General features: G+C 39.4%; 1 protein-coding gene across 1 annotated transcript in view; it reads right to left on the bottom strand.

The window, feature by feature from the left end:
- DCTN6 (dynactin subunit 6) overlaps positions 1–23,198 on the bottom strand; it is a 70,577-nt gene that overhangs the window by 25,631 nt on the left and 21,748 nt on the right. The window contains exons 4-5 of the mRNA XM_085641071.1: positions 19,567–19,655; positions 5,577–5,624 (exon numbers count right to left, since the gene is read on the bottom strand). Of these exons, the coding sequence (XP_085497197.1) occupies positions 5,577–5,624; positions 19,567–19,655 (137 nt within the window). The remainder of the gene's footprint in view (positions 1–5,576; positions 5,625–19,566; positions 19,656–23,198) is intronic.

Genomic DNA, 23,198 nt, shown 5'->3' with positions numbered 1-23,198 from the left:
GTCTTCTTCCATCCAGGTGATTTTTCAGGGTCATCTCCATTACGGGCCCTTCAACGCCTAAAGATTCGCCATCCACGCAAGGGTCTGGTTCATTCCAGAGTCTTGTTTACAATTTCAATGGTGGATAGACCATTTGGAAGCCTGGGACAGCAGGACTATCTTCGCGTCAGTTCCCGATCCTGTATTAGGATCAGATGCAAGAAGAATGGGATGGGGTGCCCGCTGTGGTACAATCTAGACTAAATGATTGTTGTCCTTCAAGGAGTCCAAATTGCATATCAACTGTTTAGAGATGCTGGCAGGCTTCTTTGCAATCAAAAGCCTGGCAAAAGACAGAATACAAATGTTCCATTCTTCTTCCCATGGACAACGTGTCAGCGGTCCGGTATATAAAACATTTGGACTGCACTGAATCCAAACCTTTAGCAGAACTCACAAAAGGCTTTTAGGAATTCTGTCTTCTCAACAAGATCTCTGTCCGAGCAGAACACCTTCTGAGAAACCTCAATTCTATCGCAGACAGGCACCCTCGTCATCTATGAGACTTAAGTGAATGGAAACATCATCCTTCTATTTTCCAGGCTATGGCCCAAAAGTGGAGTCCTTTCAACATCGATCTTTTCGCTTCATGCCTTAATACCCATCTGCAGCGTTTCTTCAGCTGGTGGCCAGATACTCTACCTTTAGCTACAGATGCTTTCTTGCAGTACTGGTCTCAGTTAGTCAATTACGTTTTTCCTTCTTTTCTGAGTGCTGGCTCAGGTCAGACGCCAACAAGCTTCTCTGATACTGGTGATCACATTCTGGCAATCGCAGGTGTGGTTTACTCCTTTTCTGGAACTACCGACTTTCCAGTCGTTCTTACGTCCATCCGCTATCTTCAACTGAATGTACTAGGCCATCCTCACAATCTGGTTCTCAACAACTCTCCCTCTTTCCGCTTGGAGAATAGCGGGTCATCCCAATCTTCCCATTTTATTTCGCAGGAGGCTTCAGAATTCATTAGCAAAGCCTGAGCTCCAGGAACAACTAAAGCTTACAGGTCTGCATGGGTTTATGGGCAAGCTGTTTTTTGGGAAAACATCACGATCCCTTTGCAGCCGATATAGTCTATATTGTTAATTATCTGGCAGCTGAAGCTACTGGAGAAAAGTCTTACAGGACCCTAAACTTGTACAGATCGGCTACTTCATTAACCATCCGTACATCAACGGCAAACGATTCTAAGAACACCCGCCCATCTGTAATCTTTTAAAGGTAGTAACATTTTCTAAACCTCCTTGTCCAAAATATAAGAAACTGTGGGATGTGAATGTGGTTTTGAATTTGTTTCTTTAATGGCCCACAATACAGCTCTTCTTTTAAATATGCTTTCTGCAAAGCTTACTATGTTACTGTGTTTGATTTCTATTAAACGTCTATCAGATGTCAAAGCTTTAGACATGCCTTCTAGCCAATACCCCCCGACGAGGTTAAGTTTACAATCAATAAACGGACAAAAACTACCTTAAATTCAGTGTTTTACCCTTATTTTCCAGATCAACCTAAACTTTGTTAGCCAATGTGTACGAGCAAAAGACTTTTGATCTCAGAACATCCTCCCGCTCTCAACTTCTCATTTTCTTTTGTAAGCCCCATAATCCTGTCTCCTATGCCACACTGGCTCGCTGGGTCAGATGGGTTATGTCCTTTGCACGTACCAATTTTTCTGCTTTTGGGGCTCATTCCGCCAGGGGTGCCATGGCCTATAAAGCCCTTTGGGTAGGTTCCAGACTAGAGGATATTCTGAGATCAGCTGACTGGTCTAATGATAAAGTATTTAGAAAGTTAATTGTAAACCTGTTCTCACTGCAGCTTCTGTTGTAATTGACATGCTTTAAACACGCAGAATAGGAGCCTCCAGTCTGGATATGAAATATATATTTTCCTAGTAATTTATAAAGGAAAGTCTTACATTTATTAAAGACAAGAAGGCATGTATTATCCCCCTCAACACTTGGAAAATCTATGTATCGTTCCCTCCCTGACAGCGGCTCCAGCATTGCCACCTACTTCCTCTTAAGGATGTAATGGGTCAAGCAGAATCTTCAGCTGCTCCTTACTCTTCGGTGTAAGTATATTCCTCTGCATGACTTTTGTGTGCCATCATCACCGACACAAAAATCTCTTGGAGGTGCATGTCATCCTCTGCATCAAATGTACTTTTTAGACTTCCTATTAGTTACAAACTGTCTTCTGTCTCTGTCACTGGAGTGGTTATTGTCCATTGTCGGCTGGTAGTATGTCAGAGAGACTTTTTCCGGAGTATTTTAAAATTGCTTTCAGTGAACTTGGTTAAAGGGTCCAGAGAATGAGGGGAGTGAGTAGCCTCTAGGTGCTCTAAAGGTCAAAATGAAGGGTACCTTTAGTAAGGTTACAGTTCGATTTCATTTTAGTCTCTTCCTGCACTGAGCAAGCACCAGGGAAAACAAATTATCTGGGGAACAAAAATAAAATCCAGCCTTCCAACCTAACCTTTATCAGACCGCTGTCTCGTTGTCAATAGACCAGGGAGAAGAAAAAGTACTTTACGCGCCAAATAAAGCAACTAGCAGAGAGGATAGGTGCCATTGCTATGCCCAAATAACAGTTGGTTAGAGAATGTCCTTCTAGGTGACATCAGCAGTAAAATTGAGGGTAAGGAATAATGTTTCTTTAGTACTTATTCTTCGTGGCACTTCGAGGGAATTAAGCCAAATAACTCCCAAAAAGTATGGTGGATTAGAAAATTCTCTTTATATTTTTGCAAATTACACTTAAACTGCAAACAGCGAGATCTCACATAACTCATTCACTTCCATAATTAATAACCCATGAAAATTAAAGTAGAACTAAAAATACTGAAAGGTCACCCAACGTTGTTAATATAAAACACACACACAGACTACAGAAAGCCCACATGTCGATAATAAAACACACAGGATCAATTGCTCAAAGTGTGATTAGCAGAAGTAAACCAAAGTCACTTGGAAAATATTAGTTAAAGGGTAACCCATATACCCCGTCAATTTGCAGATTGCGCAAACTTGAAGAAAATCAAACATTGTTATTTCTTTATCATGCTTAAGAAAGAGGTGGGTACATAGAGCATTCTGCTGAATACAGGACTTCCTTATGATTGTGTCACTAGGGACGGGTTTCGTAGCATGGGAACAGGCAAAAGAAATCTCAAATTCAGTTAACAAAAAGAAAATGTATGTTTTCCACGAGTAACCGTGGAAAATAGTTACTGGAAAGAGAAAATACACAGTCCTGTCAACTCACAAAGGTAACTTGTAACTTCTGTTCTTATGAAGACCTTTTTTGAACCATTGTTTAGGGATGGAAAGGTCTACATTAACTTTGCTCTGGACGGTCTCATCATTTGATGAATATCAAGAAAGAAAATGTAGATTACTATTCTGCACTAATGTCAGCACCAGGATACACTCCAGAGTGATAGTGCTATCCACAAATCTGTAGAACAGAACATTCTAATTTTATGACAGTTGAAACACATTTTCAGTTGTGGTGTCTTCTCTTACTTGTTCAACTCACATAAGAATTGCACCAATACCAATTCACACAGCATATTTTGAATTTGAAGGTAGAGTATAAGAAAGAATATACACACCACACGGCCTCTCTGCAAGGTAACTAGGCATCCCAGAATTTTTGGGGCAGTCCCTGTTTTTTACTATCAGTTCTGGTTAATTTCAGCAAATCGAGCACATGTCCTGGTTTTCAGAGTCGACAGAACACAGAGGGATGCAATTTTTCATGTGTTCTGTGTGTGTTATAACGGAGCAAGTGTTAGCAGCCTCTATCAGAAAGCAATATAGTGAACACAGATGATAGTGCGTGTAGAAGTTAGTTCCCTTTGGTGTTTCATGATCTGTGTTTTCTATGTTGGTGAGGCCTGTCAATTAAGAAATTCTGGTCGATGCAGAATTATAGTCTTACTTTTAGATTTGTAGAATGTCCTGAATTTTGTTTTTCAAAGTCTGGTCACCAAAAATCAAGGAACATGCCCATATTGTGGCTACGGAAGAGTCCACTGATGTGTATACACACACAGTTACGCTACAGTAGTGCCAAGCCAACATTCAGAATGTCATAATTAAAAAGAAAAAGTAAGTGCCACTTTAAATGTGGCTGTCCCCTATAGGCGAGTCACTTGAAGATGCTCGACTAGACACCTCAAGCTATTGTGGCTGGTCAGTGTGCTATAGTTTAAATACTTTGAGACCAACAGAACTGGTAGACTGGCTAATACTGTAAAACGTTAATGAATAATGTAAATGCAGAACAGCCAACAGGAGCTTTGAACAGATGAGCATTTCCACATAATCAGAATATTGCACATCTAAATCTACCTTTCGCCAATCGAAAACTACTAACTCTTTGTGAGCAATAAAGGCATCAGTTTATACACTTAAAAATAATCAAAAAGGGAAGGCCCAAAATTATAACATGGAAACTTTAACTCTGAATGATCAAAGCATTCCTATTGTCAATATGCACCAAATATTGACAACTACTATTGAATTAAACAGTATAAGTACTTTTAAGGGTATATGAATTGACATATTTGTCTTTAATCCGTTCCTTCTATGAATGGGAATCGTGTCTGGTCAGATTCCAGGTGCAGATGAATTTCACATTCCTACAAACTCTGAGATTATAGGATTAAGCCTGCTGTTTATTTCTCCTAGCCAGGCATCCTGTTTTAAGTTAAACAGTTGTTGCAGCTGTGATCCTTGCAAGATGAAAAACATTGTCTTGTGCCAGCGAGTCAAATGTGCAATGCATAAAACATTCTTCCACAGCAACATGCAAATGCTGCTAAAGCATATAGATGAAAACTGCAAATGGCATGTTGACCAACAGGATCATTTTAAGTGGCCTTCATTTTAGCATAAGAAAATAAGTTACTTACCAGTAACTACAGTTATTCAGTATTGGTATCTTTCATTGATTCAAGCATGTGAATCTATGAAAGATCCAATACTGGATAATTAGAGAATCGGATAAGTAGCTGATGCAAACCCTGTCTCAACATTATGGGGAGGTGAAGCAAAATCTATCAGAAAAATTAACAAAAGTAGCACAGTTTTGATCTAGGTGTCGGATACCGTGGTAAACCCTAAAATGAATTCATATGCTTATACTAATTAAGGACTCTGAAGCAGATAGTATAAATTACAAATATTGAGCACCATTGTGCATTGAAACAAAACTAAGAAGTTACAGAAAGAAATATGCAAGGCAACAAACTGGTGACATGGAGCGACAGAAGCAAAAACAGAAGTATAAGATTTTTCCCCAAGCATCTTACTAACAAGCCATGTTTGGCTAACTGGAAATATTATCTGCTTAAATTAGTCCCAGAATTTTTGGTTTACTTCCAATTTAAAAAAAGATTTTATCTGGTACAAGCATTAAACTTTATCAAACATCTAGCCAATTAGTCCTCAATGACTTAACCGCAATGCCCAGCTGAGAAAAAACATTCCAAAAAGAAGTTACATAACTTAAAAGCCCATGTTCATGTTTACCTTTTGACTCGATTACATTGTTATCTCCGATTTTCATCGCTTGTGACACTGTAGGGAATTAGTTAAGTACATCATATTCCAACCGTTAAAGCACTGAACCCATTTAAACACAGAACCCCAGGCAAGACCAAACCTCCACAAGTCAATATTGTCACAACAACTTATAGATTCAAGACCAAATTCACAAGAGTATGATACATGAATATGACACGAGAAATAAAACAATCTGTACCATTTTGTGATTTGTTTTGTGGTACAACTGAAAACACTGCAAAAGTAAGAAAGTTTGGAAGATTGGCAATACTATGTGGAACCAAATGGGACTAGCGGTGGCAGGCTAGAGGTAATTGGTTAAGCGAGAATGGAAGCACAGTGCGGTCCCCGATTACACTGGTAAATCATACACTGGGCAATGTCAACAAGTCTGCACCAGCTTCAATATTCTCTTGTTTTTGTAGATAAAAAAAGTGATTTCTCTTTGCTGCTGTGTGCAACTGATAAAAAAAAGTGTGAGCGGTGTGTATTGTAACAAAACTCAAGAATCATTAGTCTTTCACTGACCACTCTTGTTTGACTTTGCTACAATCATCATGCAGAGCCCTATACATTCATTGTGTTATGACAGATAAACTTCTAACATAGAAAGCAAATGGTTTAATGATTTAATGCAACCTTATCAGAACAATTTTCCCTGGCTCATAAACCAGTGGTAGTGGAGACAGTACATGTGCAGTCCTTGGACAGTCTCTCTGCAAGATCCCACCAACCCAAAGTACGTTTATTTACCATGTTTCCTTAGTTTGGCATAATCAGGTTTCTTATTCTATAGCTATGGCACTATAATGGACAAAACTTTTATGTTAATCACAATACGGACCAGGAGATGCCTAGCTATCCAACTCTAAAATAACGATGATGATCGGCTGAAAAACATGCAAAATGATGCTCTTTTGTGGACACTGTGTAAAAGGTAGATGTGTTTAATAGTGTCATAAGTTTTTCAACTGCACACAAAGCTACATTGTCCTAATTCTATTTTCTATTTTTATGTGTGGACTATATACAATTCCTATGACCTACAATCATTGACCTCATTATTTTGTGATTCAACAAAGAAACTGGCTAAAGTATCTGGGTTACAGTAGAAGCTTACATGTGCACATTTCTTTCCAACTGCTGTTACTCTTAAACATGTTCCTTGTGAGTCTTCAGTTCCCTTGACTTTCTGTATAGTTGCCCGTTTGGCCGGTAAGATGACTCGATGGGTTATTTCAGCTACAGAAACATGTGTATAACCTAATGGTCTTAGGCACAGACCTAAACATGCTCAAGACATCCTTTCAATAAAATGAAGTGTAAACCTCCAAGTTGAGCTATAGTAACAGTGGTTATTGGCATCAGAAGTTTTAGTTTAATAAATGGTTGCGAGTATTACAGTATAAATTGGTACAAGATATGTCTCAATCATCCATCCTAAATCTCAATCTTAATCAAATTTAGTTTAACTTTTGCTTGCTCAATTATGTTAACAGCATTCTTCTTTTGGGGAGCTGGAGGGGACAGGTGGACATATGTTAACACTAAAAGAGATGTGAGCATCTCAAATTATTATTAACACTTGTATATCACGTAGGAGTACCTGCCCTGTCTAGTCTATGTTCAAACCGGTCCAAATATGGTGTGGTATATGGTAAATACAGTGTTTTTGTGCACCCATGCCTTGTCTACTGGCCTGCCTTTCAGGGAAGAACTAGGACTTAACAATAGGACTTAACAACTTTCTTGAAATGCTGGTGATTCATTCCTTTACGTATAGACTATGAAAACATTAACAAGTGATGCAGCTGCATGACAATAGTATTCCAACACCATTGAGGTGGAGTGCAGGATTTTGCACAACTCATAATAAGCCCATTTATAAATTTCTTTAAAAGGGCTTGGTGTGGAAAGTTTAATATTTAAAGAGAAACAGCTTAAGTTTGGCTCGGAAGCACTCATGAGGCGAAAGGAATTACACAACGTGGGCATACACTGGCCACACTGCGTCACGTGTAGCGGCCATAAATTAACTTCTGAGCAATCTAAAACAGAGAAAGTAAGCCTGATGCAATATTTGTACAGCATCAAACTATTCGGAAAATATGTCAGTAACTGAGACACTTTTAAATCGTCTTGGTCTTTCTAGATATGGTTTGGTAAAATACTTACATACTCTAAGCCAAACATATTATGCATAAATCTTCATGCCTATTCAGTGCATAGATTATTGAAAGAGACAATCCATTCAGCATGCAGAGGTCAACATCTTAGTATAGTTAGAACATGTCCAATTTCTTTCCGAGCAGTCACTTCACACAAAATTCCTTTTATGTAGTGATTCTTGGGACAAGTACTCTTGTTGGGAATTCGGTCCAATAGCACAAGCAGATCAAAATGCATATCTGCAGACGCAGTGAGGAGATCTGCTATTTATGATGCTTGGGCGTTGCAGAGAACGAAAATGCTATAGCATTCAGAGCTGAAGCCAACGCCCAAGGGTGGAGCAGTACCACTGCAGCATCACTCACAATGGGCTGACTCTTTGTGAAAGTCATGCTTGTGGCGGAAACCCTTCAAAGGCCAAGGTTCATCCATTCCACCAGCTGGGGCTTGGGTTCAGTCTTCCATGCTTTCTGGCTGATTAAAGGAGTAGTGACAGAAGTACCACAGTGTGGTAGTATTCCCCTGCATGTTATTCTCGGCTCCACTGCTTAACTCGTGGTTAAGGCCAGCTGCAGAGGATCCGCTGGCATCCCTTTACCCCCCCACTTCCACTTCCAACCTATTGCAATGCTTGTAATCATTAGTTTACTGTATCAGAAGTAAAGAGGCTGGAAAAAAGTATGTTAAGACACAAATAGATGTTTTTGGGTTGGAGGAGGACAAAAAAGAAAATCACTGTCAGGCGGGATGGGAATGGAGGAGCAGAGGATACCATTGGTATTTGGCAAAAGGCCAGGGTGAATCTGTTTGGGATGGAAGAGAAATCTCGCAAAATTCACATATTTTTCGTGATTTTCGACCACAGGAGGTAGTTCAAACAGAAAACGTCTAGCAAAGTCAGTGCAGAGAGGGATTTTCTCTTTAACCTAGTCCAATGCCAGTATTGCCTGTGGGCTCCGAATGTAAGATATGCCCTCGTGATCAATTTCACATAAAATATCCACAAATCACATGCTGCAAAATTGTGTGTATTTTTGAGACAAAACATTGTAATTTCGCCAATTAAAATTTTCATGTGCCTTTCTCTGATGCTTCAGAGGCTTGTTTTAAGCAACTGCACACACATTTGCGATTGTCTATAGTAAGACGTATAGACACCTGCAGAGGCCATCTTTACACCAAAGCTACGAGCAGTACTTGATACCGTTCCCCCTATAGAAAGAAACAAACTTTAAGCTTATAGTCAGACAAACTTTTGCACATAGCTTCATACCACTACAACATGGTTATAAGAAGGGTCAAAAACGCCTCTGGATGAAAAAAAAGTGTAAAAACGAGAGGGTGGGCTTAGGTTCCTCTCTGACACAGCAGCAAAAAGAACAGTGAAATTGCTTCTGTGGCTCAGCTCGGAGACAAAGTAAGCTCCGCTCACCTTTTAAACAATACGATACTTAAAGAAGCAGTCTCAGTTTTCAGTGTGGGCTCGGGGGTGTTTCCGAGATCCAGCTTTGGAAGAGAATAGGACTCTGAAATTATTGAATCTACAGAGGATTAATTGTGGAAGAAAGCATTTTTAAAATCATTCAAACTTAAATTTGTGGTGTAACCTCTTGAAATTACGATCTATGTATAACCCTATTCTAATGTTAATTGCACAAAGGTATGATGCAGTCAAGACAAGAAAATATTGTTAACCTTGTGTTCCAGTGCCCTAAGTGTGTACGCTATATAACATGTTAGTGAAAACCATTTCTTCAAGCACATGGAATTTGGTTGGTTACTGAGGCATGAATATATTGCTTAGCAGGAAAATGTAATATAGTTTGTGCACTGTCCATCAAATTTGTACAACTGGCAGAAAAATATTTTGATGAAAGGAAGTCGAGCTGCAGTCAGTATGAATTCAAGCAGAACAATACAGTGTATAGGATTTATTAAATCGGTTACCTTTAGGCTAGAATTAGAGGTAAGTATATTTTCCTTCTCTACATGGGATTATCTATGATGTTCGTAAACAGTGGACAAGAGTAGGAACCAGAAAACAACGCCTGCCTTGGAGGTGGGCATCAAAAAAAAGAGAATGGAAAAACAACCAAACCTGTGAAAAAATATTTCTAAAGGAAACTTGAACCACACCAGGGTATTTGTTCTTAAGAGTCAGAAGCACTGTAATAGCACGTAGCAACGGTATGGTCTTACCTCCAAGTTAATGCCCTACAAATGCTCAGGATAGGAACATTGCTTATAAGACAAGCTGTGGCACTTTGCCCCTGGTAGAAGGAGGCTTTGTTTGCCTGGCACAGGTCGGTTCACTTTTTCGTAGTACATTAGGATATCTACTTAGCTATGGTACGCTTTGTAGAAGTCATCCCCATATTAATAGTCTCAAAGTTGTTTGGATTGTCATAAATCTTATGTCAGTTCAAAATTATTTCTCTGTGCCTTCACATTTTTATGCATAAGGTCCTCATTGCCGTGGATGGAATCTAGAGATAAAGTTGGAACTAAAATCAGAAGATCGACGAAGAAATCAGAGCTATATTTAGGAAGGGAAAAGCGCAAGTTCTTACGAATACCTGGCTTTGATGATAAATCCTATAAAGCCCTTCAGTGCAGACAGCATGGTACTTAGGAACCCTTCTTGCTGAGGAAATAACCACCGGGAAAACCACTTTCCGGCATCTGTATAGACAAGAAGATTTATACAAGGTTTCAAAAGCCACTTTCCAGCATGGAAATGGAAGACCTAATTTACACAAGGTTTCAAGGATGGATCAATAATTTTGAAAGGATAATTTTGAGGAAAGAGGCTTTGGTAGGGTAACCAGGTGGATGGTGGTGGGAGTCCCAAGGCAGTTTAGAAAACGTTTCATTACAGAAACAGCAAATAAAGAGGTCTGAAAACACCACTTCCTTTAACAGAAGAAAACTGAAGGCCAGATTTTGGCAAATGAAGTTTAAGCCATACACTCCCTCCTTGGAAAGGTCTCAGGTCCACCTCTTATTTTAGTCACCAAACAAAGAACGTCTTCCACTTGAAGGCATATGAAGATCTAGCGCAAGGATGTTTAGGCTCATGATTTCCAAACCTTAAACTGGAAGATTTAGGTGGGCATTTATGTAGGTATTTTAGACCTACACCAAGCACTGCAATGAAAGCCACATATCCTGCTGAAAAACTCCTACCTGCATGGCAGCCTCCAGTGTGGCTGCAGAGAAACCTGAAGCAGGTCTAAATAACACCAAAGGTCTTGCTTAGTTGAGATTGAACTGAATCATTTTAATTTCAGATGGTCCCAGCTTGTCAATCACTCTTGGAGGAAAAAGGAAACATGTTGAAAAACATCATGAACAGCATATCAAGAGAGACTAAATTGGTTCTCAAGAAACCTGGATGCAAAGTGTCAAAATCCTTGGTTGGTTAAAAAGTTGATGTGTGAATTTTCTACAGGCTTTGAAGAGGTCACTCAGAATGTGGACGGTCAGCGCCTAATCATGTCCTTTAAGGAGATGCCTGCCATATTAATTTGCCTCTGAAAGCATCAGAGATGCTTCCCCATTAGGGTTATGCTCTGTTGCTTCCAGGTGTCGACTGAGCTGAACAGACTGGAGGAATGCCTTTATTGAACCTGATCGTTCATTAAAATCTTTATTCTTTCATTATGCATCAATGCACTCTCTCCGCTTCAATAATATTCTGCTGCTGAAAATTCTAAAAATCAATTAGAACATGCAGGAGATCCGAGATGCCTGGTGCCCAGGACCTGTATTGACTGCCTTTGCACCTTTAAGCTATTAGCTTCCACTTCTTATTTAAAACACTGAAAACATTTTAATTTTGTTAACTTTATACAATCTGTTTCAATCCTTCATGTCCTTCCTTTAATTTTGTTCTCCAGCACCAAGAAGCTCTGACCATCAGTCACTTTAGAAAAAAACAAAATCAAATTAATGACAAGTTGATCTGGCAGCCCAAAACCAGTAGATGGTTGATCTGTTTTTATTAGTCTTGTTGAGGTTTGTACAGAGTGGGCATTTATTAGCGGTCAGTGAGGAAAAGCTTTGACAGCAGACATTTTAGACAGAGCAGGAAAACTCTGTATCAGTAGTGGAAGCTCCCAATTCAGAACACAGGAATCTTTTGTGCATCATGCATACAGGAATAAAAAAGTGTCTTGTAGATTTATGGAGTTCCATACGGGATGTAGATGTTAAATGGTCTGATGAAGGTTAGTATCCTAAAATTTACTAACAAATTTTAGATCTAGAATGGAATGATATTCCAATATTGGGACCCGTATTTTTCCGTACGACATCCTCATTTCATTCATGCTCTGAGATAAACTTCACCACATTCTTTTGAAGAGATTATTCTCCTTTACCAGCAGGATTCAGAAGAGAGCTCAATGTAGAGGGTGGGGCGGAACCATATTTGTGATCCAATCTTTTCAATTTTGAGCACTAAATTGCCTGTGGTTATCCTCAGCTACTAGATGAGATGGTTAGAGACTACCGGAGTACTCTTTGTTGTTTTGGAGAGGGATCATTTTTGTAGCTAAAAGAGGCAAATGCTAGCCTGAGCCAAGAGGCGAGTCTAACCAAATGACCAGAGAGAACGCAGCTTAATGTTTTGTGGCACCGATGGATCATAAGTGAGTATCCCTCCATTGTCTCCTTAAACATATCTGTTCTCCCTCAAAAGAAACACCACTCAATTTTTCCAGGGACTCCTACAGGTATCTGTTGTATGTTTCCAACATTGTTGGGGAGTTGACAGTCCTTGAAGTTGCTCTACTTTTTGCAGATTCAGGAGCTTTCTATTTTTTATCCTAACCTTATTTACATCGATTTGTCTGAGAATAGAGTCAGGAAAATATGCATGGTGAGCTTCTTCCAGCCCGAACTAAAGCCACCACTGGTCTTGCCTTTCTGGAGGACAATGAACTTCTGGTCTCCAGAATGAGAGTCCTTTCTAAATCTTCAACAAGCCTCTTCTCCTCAAGTGAAGGCATGTATGGCATTCCTTTCTTTGCTTGTTCCAGTAAAGATATTTTGTAATGGCCCCAATATGCCTCTTTCACCTATACTCTGACCTGCGTTGTCTTGTACGAGAACAAGGTGGAGTGGAGCTATGCCACGTAGGAATAGATATCATTAGGAACCTTCACTACTTCTGTGATGGATGGACCCCACTCCCCCCGCCCCCGACTACTGAATATGTGGGACGCCATCTGGCATTGCTTCATCTGAAGGTCTCAAGAGATGTAGGGATATGTTTGATCCTTTTTCAAGAACAGACAAGCGACGTCAGGGAATTACCACTCAAAAATAAGGATGTCAAGGGCAAGTCCCTATAGAACAAGACCGACCTCAATTATTTCAAATACTTAATTACTGAATTGGTTAACCACCTGCACCCTTGACATTGAATGTCTTGATGACCACAACCCTGGTGAAAGGACGGAAGATTTGGGGACCCATGAGGTTAAAGTCTGAGTCAGACCTGGGCACATCCAGAGCATGAGGGCGACCACTGCCTCTTCTTGCTCGAAATGATGGACCCCGGGGCACTTTTACCTGTTTTCACAATAAGGAGCACTCACACCCTATGCCTCAGACGTCAGTACTGCATCTCCAGACAAATCTTTCACTTCTGATGGAGTAAGAATGCTAGGCCCTTCTTTCCAGGACTTCTTTACGCCACAAAAAGGGTACTTCAAAGTAAGCTGCACTAGTAACAGGAAATATAGACTGAGGGGGATCACGAAGGAAAGAGGTAAAAAGACACTTACCTCATATTTGTATCTCTACCAAACTGAGGTCTAAATCCAATGAGTGATAACACACAACAATACAAAAAATTGAGTTTCAGTCAAACATAGCCTTTGAAGAAAGCTGCTATGTTCAGGGTTCCTGCTCAGTGAAGTGAAAAAATACTAAGCCCATCCCTTATTCTGCATGAGATGATGCAGCATTAGAAATTCCTAAAGAGAAAGTGTCAGTTTTACGCTATCTTTACAACCTATTTTAAAATCTACATTTCATAAATTTTAAAAATAGATGGGTAAAAACAGCTGCTTTTTTTAGGATCATTACCATCATGACTGATTTGGCTGCTTCAATAGATTTTTTAAAACAAGAAAGGATTGAAAACGCTGCTCTTTTTGTAGACACGTTTCCTTTATTTATTTAATCAACAATATTTTAACAAGTGTCTCTGGGATTCTGTATGTGTGCAGAAAAGGTCCACTGTTTATGGGTATCACAGAGAATCACATGTTGGACAATTATGAAAGAGGTGACACCTAGCAGACTGATTTGGCTTCTTGGCTGCATTTATAGTAAATATTTTGTAACCAGTTTTGCAACCTTTTGGCATAAAGAGTTGGCAGCTTGGCAAAGGGCGTCAAGATGGAAGCTGCTTACACTATTGGTGCTAACCATATTAGATTTCTCCTCCTACTCACCTATCCTCACCAGAAAAAAAGGAGAACAACCTCTCCCCTCTCCTCACATATTTGGTGACTGGGGGCATCTAACAACTTTGGAGACCACTGGCACCTTTGCAGCTCCAAAAGAGGCATATGCACCTCTTTTCTGACTCTTGAGTAAGCACATGGCCAAATACAACTGCCAGCCACGGCTGCATCAGTAGGGCTGAGATGCTACAAATCGATTTGTCATGTACCTTCATACTCTGTATCTAGTCCACTCCTGCGAGCAAGGCAAACTCTATGTCCTGAAGCCCAGCATCACTCTCATCTTTTGGTCAAGCATGTTCTGGGAACAAGTGAAAGAACACCTGATGGAGCAGGGTGTAGACATAGTAAGTCTAACATGCACCCACATAAACACAGGGGGATTGCTTTGTGCGTGCTTTAAAACTAACCCGTAATCACATTATATTGTAATAATTGATGTGTTCTTGAAAAAACGAGTAATTGCATGAGAAGGCCGCAAGTGCTTCAGTGTTGCATGTCGCAATTTGCTTCTGAAAGTAAGGATTAATGCTGCTTGTTCGCATTTTGCTAATGCTAGGTAACATTAACGGGAAATAGTAGATGGTGGGAGGTAAACAGTGATGGTTAAATCACCACATAATTAATAAATGTTCATTTTTATCCACTTTAGTGTTCTGAATGAAGATTACATTTTATTTTGACTTGGCACTGGTGGGAGGAGGGATTGCTAGGAGGGAGTTTGTTCTGCCATGAGGATAGAAGGCTGTGCATCGCCTGACAACTACTGTACATAAGCGTGGGACCGGAGGTGTCCTCAGCAAAAGAACTGTATTTTACTAATAAAGAAATATACATTTGTAACTAATTTGTGATCATTTGAATACAATTGAAATCCAAACCCTGGGAACACTTGTGAACAAAGAAGTGATGAAGAAAATGTAAAGTCATGGTGGTGTGACAGTACCATCTCTCCTGCCCACCAATCACAGTGCGAGATAGAGCATAAATGCAACATTTTAAGGGATGAACTTGTCGATTTAGACTATATATATTTGTCACTTTTGGGGCGGGGTTGTAAGAGAGAGAAGATAGAGTAGCAGGGGACTGCTGCTAGGAGAGAGAAGAGGGGGGAAACGCCGCTGTTAGTCGGGTTTCCTGAGAGGCCTAGCTGTCCCATCTTGTCCCCTACCTGTCCTGAATCTCTGCGTTACCCTGATTATCCTTGGGGAACCTTGGTCATCTCTTGGGACCAGGGGTGGTCTTCCCAATTTCCCTACTGACCGATAGGTCCGTTTGTAGCTAAGGTGTCCTTTAAAATTCTTAGTATTAATGTATCCGTTTGAAACTTTGTCCACCTATCCACTCCATCAACAATGAATGGTTATGTATATTTCTAGATGAATCTATCCTTCCGTTAGGTATTATATATATTGTTTGGCTTATTCATTTATGCTGAACCCTTATGTCTCTTACTCTATCCACTCCTTCATTGCATATTGTCATTAAATATGAAGTCTTCAATCAATAGATAAGAATTTCTTTCATGAGATTTGGTGTTTATGTAATTGTGACCTGAAAATTATGAGCATTCTTCCTATGAATTTGAGATAAAACTTATATATTAATCTTACCAAGTGTCAGAAGTTTATTAAATAAATGTTTAGTAAAATGATTCTTTATCATTACCATCAACTATTCAGCTAATTGATCCATCGATCAAGTAGAAGAAAAGTTGATAAATCATATAGATAAGAAATGATTGAACTAATACTACGAACTTTCGAAACAAATTGACCCCCGGCGCAATCAGGGATTTCTGGGTTGAATATGTATAGGCTATTGAAGTGATTTGTTGTGTATTGATCCCTGATCAATCGGTAGTATTGGTGCCGGCTCACACCTAAACCCTCATAACAATCATTTGTAAACGAAAATAAATTCTCTGTACTTGTAAACACAATAAATTAGGATAAGATAGTATCCCTATAAGTCTTTTTAAGTGCATTGCAGCTCTTGTCTATGCCTGTCAGGCACTCCAGGTATTACTAATTGTGTTTATGCAAATGAAAATCAGGCATTTGGATTACTAATCCTTTGGTGAGCACATACAGAAAACATTGTAGGCATACTGCTACAATTCTCTTGATTGTGCAAAAGGATGCAGATTCGCTGTGCCTCAAGGGTAATGCAGTCTTGATAACTGCCTGGTGTTTTTGGACATGAATCATTCACTTTAATGCCGCTCATGGATAAGATATCAATTTGATATTTCATTCAGTTTTAGGTCTGCACTGTGGCCAATTTCGCAATACTTCACAGGTTGCAGTCACGGAGGCAGTCTGGATCCTCTTTAAAGCATGTCATGCAAGTTAGCAGCTATAATTTAAATACTAGAAAAATCATAATCTCTAAATAATATAAACATTTCTCCCCTAATACCAATTCATTGTCTTGTTTTCTCTACATGCTATGAACAACCCTCTGGATCTTGGGACACATGAACAACTTTCTGCCAGCTAACATTATTCTGTGTGCTGTAGTTCAATTAGATGTTCTATATTTTTTTAATTTCTTCAGGCCTTTTTCTGTCATCTTCAATATCAAGATAATTTCAACTTTTCTATGTACTAAAGGTCATTATAGGTTTCCTTTCTAGCATACGGCGTTATTATTTGAATGATTGCTCACTTGAGACCATTCTCTGTGTGCTCAAATTCCATGAAGTGATTTACCAAGAGAGGTAACGTTGCAATTCATTTTTTGACTTGCTCAGATATCTGGTGTTTGCTTCTGGGTCACTTAAACCTAGACAGGAAAAATGTATAGTATCACATACATTACATTTTTCACTGCAGTTAGTAAACCGTTTATCTATATTGAAGTATGAAACTCCTTCAGAAATTCAGTATTGTCTTTCTGTTTCATTCCAAGTGCTTTGAGGGCTAGATATTCAGGTAAGTTCATACACAATGCTTTCAGAAACATCTTGGTTAAAACAATGGATTTTGGGATAGCATGGCAAGCCTTCAGTTTTATTAGTGATGCAAGACCTTTTGAATATTCAGTCACCAGCCAACAAAATCAATTTTTATGTATCTTGGGGAGCACGTGCATGTCTATGGTTCTTGGCACTTCTTCAAATTGCTGATGCTTAGTTACATTTTCTGTAATATAGTTTAAATGTGTCTTCAATTCTCTGCTTGAGATGGAATTTAGTTTCTAGTAATGTGTGTTTTTACTTAATTGTCTCAAAATATCAGCACTGTATGCGAGTATATTGTGAATTAAAATTGTTCCTCTTTGTCAGCAAGCTTTGTGATGACTGCGTCATTTTGTCTATGTCTTCTTGCTTGGAATTGTTCCTTTGTCAGATCAGATTATACATCTCTCTTTGGTTTCTAATACGTCTGTCTCCATTAGGAACACTTTCCTGAAAGTAACCATTTCTAGGAGACCAGATTCCGAAGAGAAATAAACTCTTTCTTCCTAAACGCTGTAAAATTAGCAATCCGGAAATTATCTAGCTCATCAAATTAGATCTTTAATCTTATTTCCAAAAACAACTTTATGATTTGGGATCTCAAGTTTATAAAATCCATTGACTTAGTCAGGATTAAGGATAGTTATATGAATAAAAAAACTGGATTTCTGAAAGAGAAAATTCTCGCTTAGACAAGCTGTTGTAGAAATAAAGTCTCCTCCCAACAACAGATTTTTCTATGGGGGCTAAATGTCTTGAGATTCGAAATTCTGTTTGCATCGTCCACAACCTATTCTGGCCCTCACCCTCAAAAAGTAGATGATCTGTTGATTCACTGGTCTAAAAAGTTAATAAATCTTGTTTGAAATCTTCTCTGATATTGGTGAGGTACTGATGTATTTTCTGGTTTTGTATACATTTTTGAGAGATAGGGGTAAGTATTCTCAAGCCTGGCGACATCTTTCCTCAACATATACTTTTTTGTAGTTAGTCTGTTCATTGTAAACTTGTCAGGACCATCAGGAAAATACTTTACTTTCTCCCTGCACAGTAAGCTGCAGTAACTATAGAGCCCCCCTGCCGACTTGAATATTGTTCTCAACCACCACAGCAGGATCTTGCATCACCTTAAATCTCTCCACCAGTTATCCGTACATAAAAGATGCACTTATAAAGCACTAATACTCTGCCACAAAGCTTTGTTGGCACCCTCCTCTAACTTTATGTCCACACTCTTTACCAGGCGTATCACCTCCAGAATGCCTCACTCTACTGCTAACTTGCCCAGCGTCCCCCAATTCCACAAATCCTGCATCTATTCTCAGCTCAAAAGACTAAAAGGAACTTCCTCCAAATCTGAATTCCCTATACTGTCTGACCACTTTCAGAAAGCACCTTAAAATTTTCCTTTTCGTTACTTAATCCCTCTTGGTGCTTTCTCTCCTAGTCAGCACCACAACACCATTTTCCTGGATATTTGTGAGCTTTATAAGAAATCATATCATCATTAACAGGTGCTTCTATCCTTTATGTGCGCAGTGTGAACTATTGATGTATTCTTCTTATCACTTCCTCTAAGGAGAAGCGGAAGAGGTGTGCAACCAGGGAACATAGCTAGGGTTCAGGAACCTCTGAACTTCAAAGAGGACAGATAAAGATGACCTAAAACTTAAATATAAAGGCATCTGTCACTGCAAGACATTTCTAAATTATCCACAGGGTCCATTGCCCATAAAGCCTCAAGCGGCTTCCAGAACGGTTTCCCCAAGGGTGGCATAACATACAGATAGCATCCAGAGAAATCTGCATCGAAGTCTTTAGGTACTTCATGCCCCTTGTGTGGGGCTTTGATGACAAACCTGTCATGGTATTGAGCAGCCAACACAGTTTGAAGAGGTTTGCAAGACCTGGTCACCCTTGAGGTAATCTATCTACTACATTTTATTTTCCGTTCTGCATTATCTCAGGGGAAATTCGACAGCCAACACCCAATAATTGAGCGGCTATAAAAGCGGTCAGTCTCCTGAGCAAAAAATAAATAAAAATACTCATTTTGGCTGGATAAGGGTTCCAGCCAAATCTCCCCCTGCTGCCGACGTAATAGGGGGGTAGGTAATATTTCAGAAAAGGTGAGCCACGGTAAGGCTAATGTGGAACTGGAATTTTCATCAAAGCAGTTAATTTGATGTCACGAATTTTGTATACCATCAGCTGTATCAACTACAATTCATTTGGAACAGATCACCTGAAATTTCAAATCAGTGAAGGGAGGAAATTTAGAGAGTGTTTATGTAAAACTAAACATGAAAAACCACGCTCTGATTCAAACACTGATTACAAAGGATACGGCAGCCAACTTCAAAAACATTATTGGTACCAATTATCATTGGCTTTGGTTCCACATCTTCTGCATCAGGTGCAACATTTTCAGGAAAGCTGCAGATAAGGAAAACAGTGACAATTAAGAAAGCCGGAAATAGACTTAGCTTGTAAAAAAATGCTTTGAAATGTACTCCTGGCGAACAGAACTTAAATTCAACCAAAGTAAAATAACTGCTTCACAGATTAATAAATAAATGTTGTGCATGAATCTGAAGCTCACTGACCATAGCTTTGAAAATGCATGAAAAAGGCGACATATTATATAATTGATCCATTAAAAAAAATCTACTAAAATTATATTTCATTCTGCATGATCAAAATAAAAACTACAAAATATTGCACTTGTGTGATCATCTTAATGAACATCACTGTTAAAGCGAAGCTGCGAGAACACTATTTACCTGCAACCAAACCCATACACAGGAAACCTATTGCAAACAACTGATGTGTTCAGTTAAGTTGACAGGGACACATTTCTGGAGGGGACACACTACTCGATTTCATGCTAACTTGCTTTCACTAAGCGAGGAGCTGGTGGGATCTACTGTCAAATTTAGTGGCCATAACCACAAGGACAAGAAGAGGGAAAATTGGGCAGAGTTCGTATTTAAGAGTTTAAAACGTGTAGAATTCTGACATTGTCCCCTATGGTGCCATTCTGGAGTTCCCTCCACCCACTCATATTTTGAAAACGTACATGACGACATGATCAGCAGCTGAGCTCCCCCAGATGTACACCTAGTGCGTTTCTTGAGGCTAGGACATAAGATAAGAATAGTAGATATTCTTAATACTTGAGATTGTACGTGCACAGAGCACCCCAAGAAAAGAGAGACTGTATATGGTTTCAAACGTGAAGATATGCAATTGGGAATTTATTTTCATTAGGAACTTATCAGATTAATGATCAGAAACTAATCAGGAATTTATTTTTTCTGTCCCAGATGAGCCTTCTCCACCATTCAATGAACAGGATCCTAGACCCACGTGCTCAAGTGGAATGAGTGAATATTTCCAACTTAGAAGGAGTGGACAGCAAACACTCACAGAAAATCTTTGTATCTATAGTATAAACCCACTAGAACAGATTATTGGGAAAGGCGAGCATCTTTCCCTTCCATTGAGACGTTCCAGTCATTGAGATACTGTTGATTCGGTGACAGAAAAAACATGATCCACCTGGGACCATTAGCATAAATTCCTACTCCACTTTATGTTAGGTCAGGTTCCCCCCTTCAACCAAGAGATTCAGTCACTTTTTGTGCAATAGGGAATAGGATTTCTCCAGTTATGATGGCATGAAATGAATACTTGGGCACCACAAGAATATTCTGAAGGCTCAGTAGATAAGCTTTCAATCAACAAGAGAAGGCGGCAAGGAAATAAGTCCATCAATAAAGCCATAATCCTGCTAAACACAGTTGAGAGTATCAGATTCTAATGCAAGGACTTTCTGCTTTATGCTGCTAGTATTTTCCAATCTACAACCTGTAATGCTCGTTCTCCAAAGTTCCATATATTTTCCAGTGGCAATTCCAATGGAGTCTTTTGGCACAGAGTATTAGCAATGAGTAGCACCGGGAATGGCCACTAGACACACCATTTTAGGAGTTGTCCACAGAAGGAGTAAGCACAAAAGCACCATTAATTGCCTACCTATAAAATTAAAGACAAAAAGTGAATCCTTTCTAGTATGCAACTACCTCAACTGAAGAGTACTGTCTAGGGTGAGCCTTTTAGGCTACATCATCATCCTGAAAAAAGATGATATTCGTGAACTCCTAACGCTTACATGGTTGAGAAAACAAATGTTGTGAGATCAAAATTTTAGAAATGGCAAACCTGTAAATTAATTGCTGTGGAAAAGCAGTGCAAGCATTTCTGAAACACAGATAGGAAACTTATGTTACCACGGGAAAGATGTGGGTGGGCTCTTCTTAACCTTAGACTGTATTACTGGGCCACAACTCTACAACATAGTCTTATTTTGCTGCAGGAGAGGATGGGGCCGGACTCAGGGGACCGAATCCCTACCCCATTTGAAATTTTAATAGGAGCCCACGCATGAGGGTGTTTATGGCAGCAACTTGAGTTTAGTTACTACAAGAGAGTATGGTTTAAGACTCTTCAGTGCAGCTTTAAGGTTTGGGTGGCAGTGTAGAATGTTGGGGATTGGCCGACTGAATTGCTATTATCCCATCTGGAATAAAAGCAATTTACTTGTCATTTTCTGGGACCATATTGTTTCACGTTGGAAGGGGCCCGGGTTAAGCAGGCTTGGGCATTTTCCCTACCTCACTGAGATGGTTTCTTTTGAAGAACTTAGAAATTAATTCAACATCGGATAGAGAGACAAAGTTTCTTCAGGTATGGGACTTTTTGAGCAGGAAGGGAGGTGGCCGGGTGAGCTTTTCTTAGAGTCGACTTGATTGACCTGCTTATTAATAATCAAAGGTGCCCAAATGGGTATTTAAAGATTCTTGAACTCATCAAAGAAGGATGACTTGGACAGACATACTGGGAGATGGCAGGGGAAGTTGGTTAGATCGAATTACATTTTTAGAAAAACCTGTTCCCTTGTGCAATCGGCCTTTCTGTCGGCATGCTTGAAAGAGCCATATTATGAGAGCTGTTTTAATGTGCATTTCCCACCGAGCAGGATCTCGAAATAAGGAGGTGGCAAAGGTTGCACTGCCCACGATGTCAACTGTTTGGGGCCGATATTGTACATATGTTTTACACGTGCAGAGAATTGGAGACTATAAAGGAGGAGATCATGAACTTTTTTGATTACAATCTTAAGTTAAAGGTATCTCTAACCCCGGTGCTAATTCTATTAGGTGTCCAGGAAAGGGAGGTTTGTGGAAATGGAAGATCCCTGCTATTTATATCAATGACCATCCTCCGGTTGTATATTGCCTCCGCCTGGTTGGACCCGAAACCGCCTGCGTTTCATTATAGTTAACCCGGCTATTGGCAGAGCATAATTTGGAAAGGGCAGTATATTGAAAGAGAGGCATAGGGTCCCGGAAAAAAGGGCTGAATATCTTTACCCAGCTGGGTTGATATGATGGCAGGAGAAACTGACTCTTGTAACTTGTAAACAATGAACTGATGTTTGAGGCACAGCTAAGATACTTCATTTGCACGCTGCACTTTAGAACGTTTGTATTACTATAATGACGTTTTTTGATCTATTCCCGTTGGCGGTACTCGTAGTAGTATTTATTGTCTAGTGGATATAAGATGTAATTGTTTAGCATTCTCACCTCTTGTGTGTGGGAGGCCTGTTGGTACTGCTGTCTTTTAAAATAGAAAACTGTAATAAAAATATATTTTTTAAAAGAAACACCTAAGAAGGTATTTAACATGGAGATCATAGATCTTTGCAACAAATCCTTTCAAATGACATTAGTTCAAATAAACAAAGCGAGTCAGGTGGAAGACTATAAGTGATCTGTAAATTGCCAACATATCTACTCCCACAAACCAGTCAATGAAATGCACCAGATGTACTTGAGATCTGCCATCATTATCACTTTAAACTCAAAGTGAGGGTATATGAGGATTCTCTTAATTGTGGCAACCCTTCTACAG

The sequence above is a fragment of the Triturus cristatus genome, chromosome 2_2, assembly GCF_964204655.1.
Source record: "Triturus cristatus chromosome 2_2, aTriCri1.1, whole genome shotgun sequence".
NCBI lineage: Eukaryota > Metazoa > Chordata > Amphibia > Caudata > Salamandridae > Triturus > Triturus cristatus.
The sequence above is the reverse complement of the archived record's forward strand: the minus strand, read 5'-3'. Positions and strand labels throughout refer to the sequence as shown.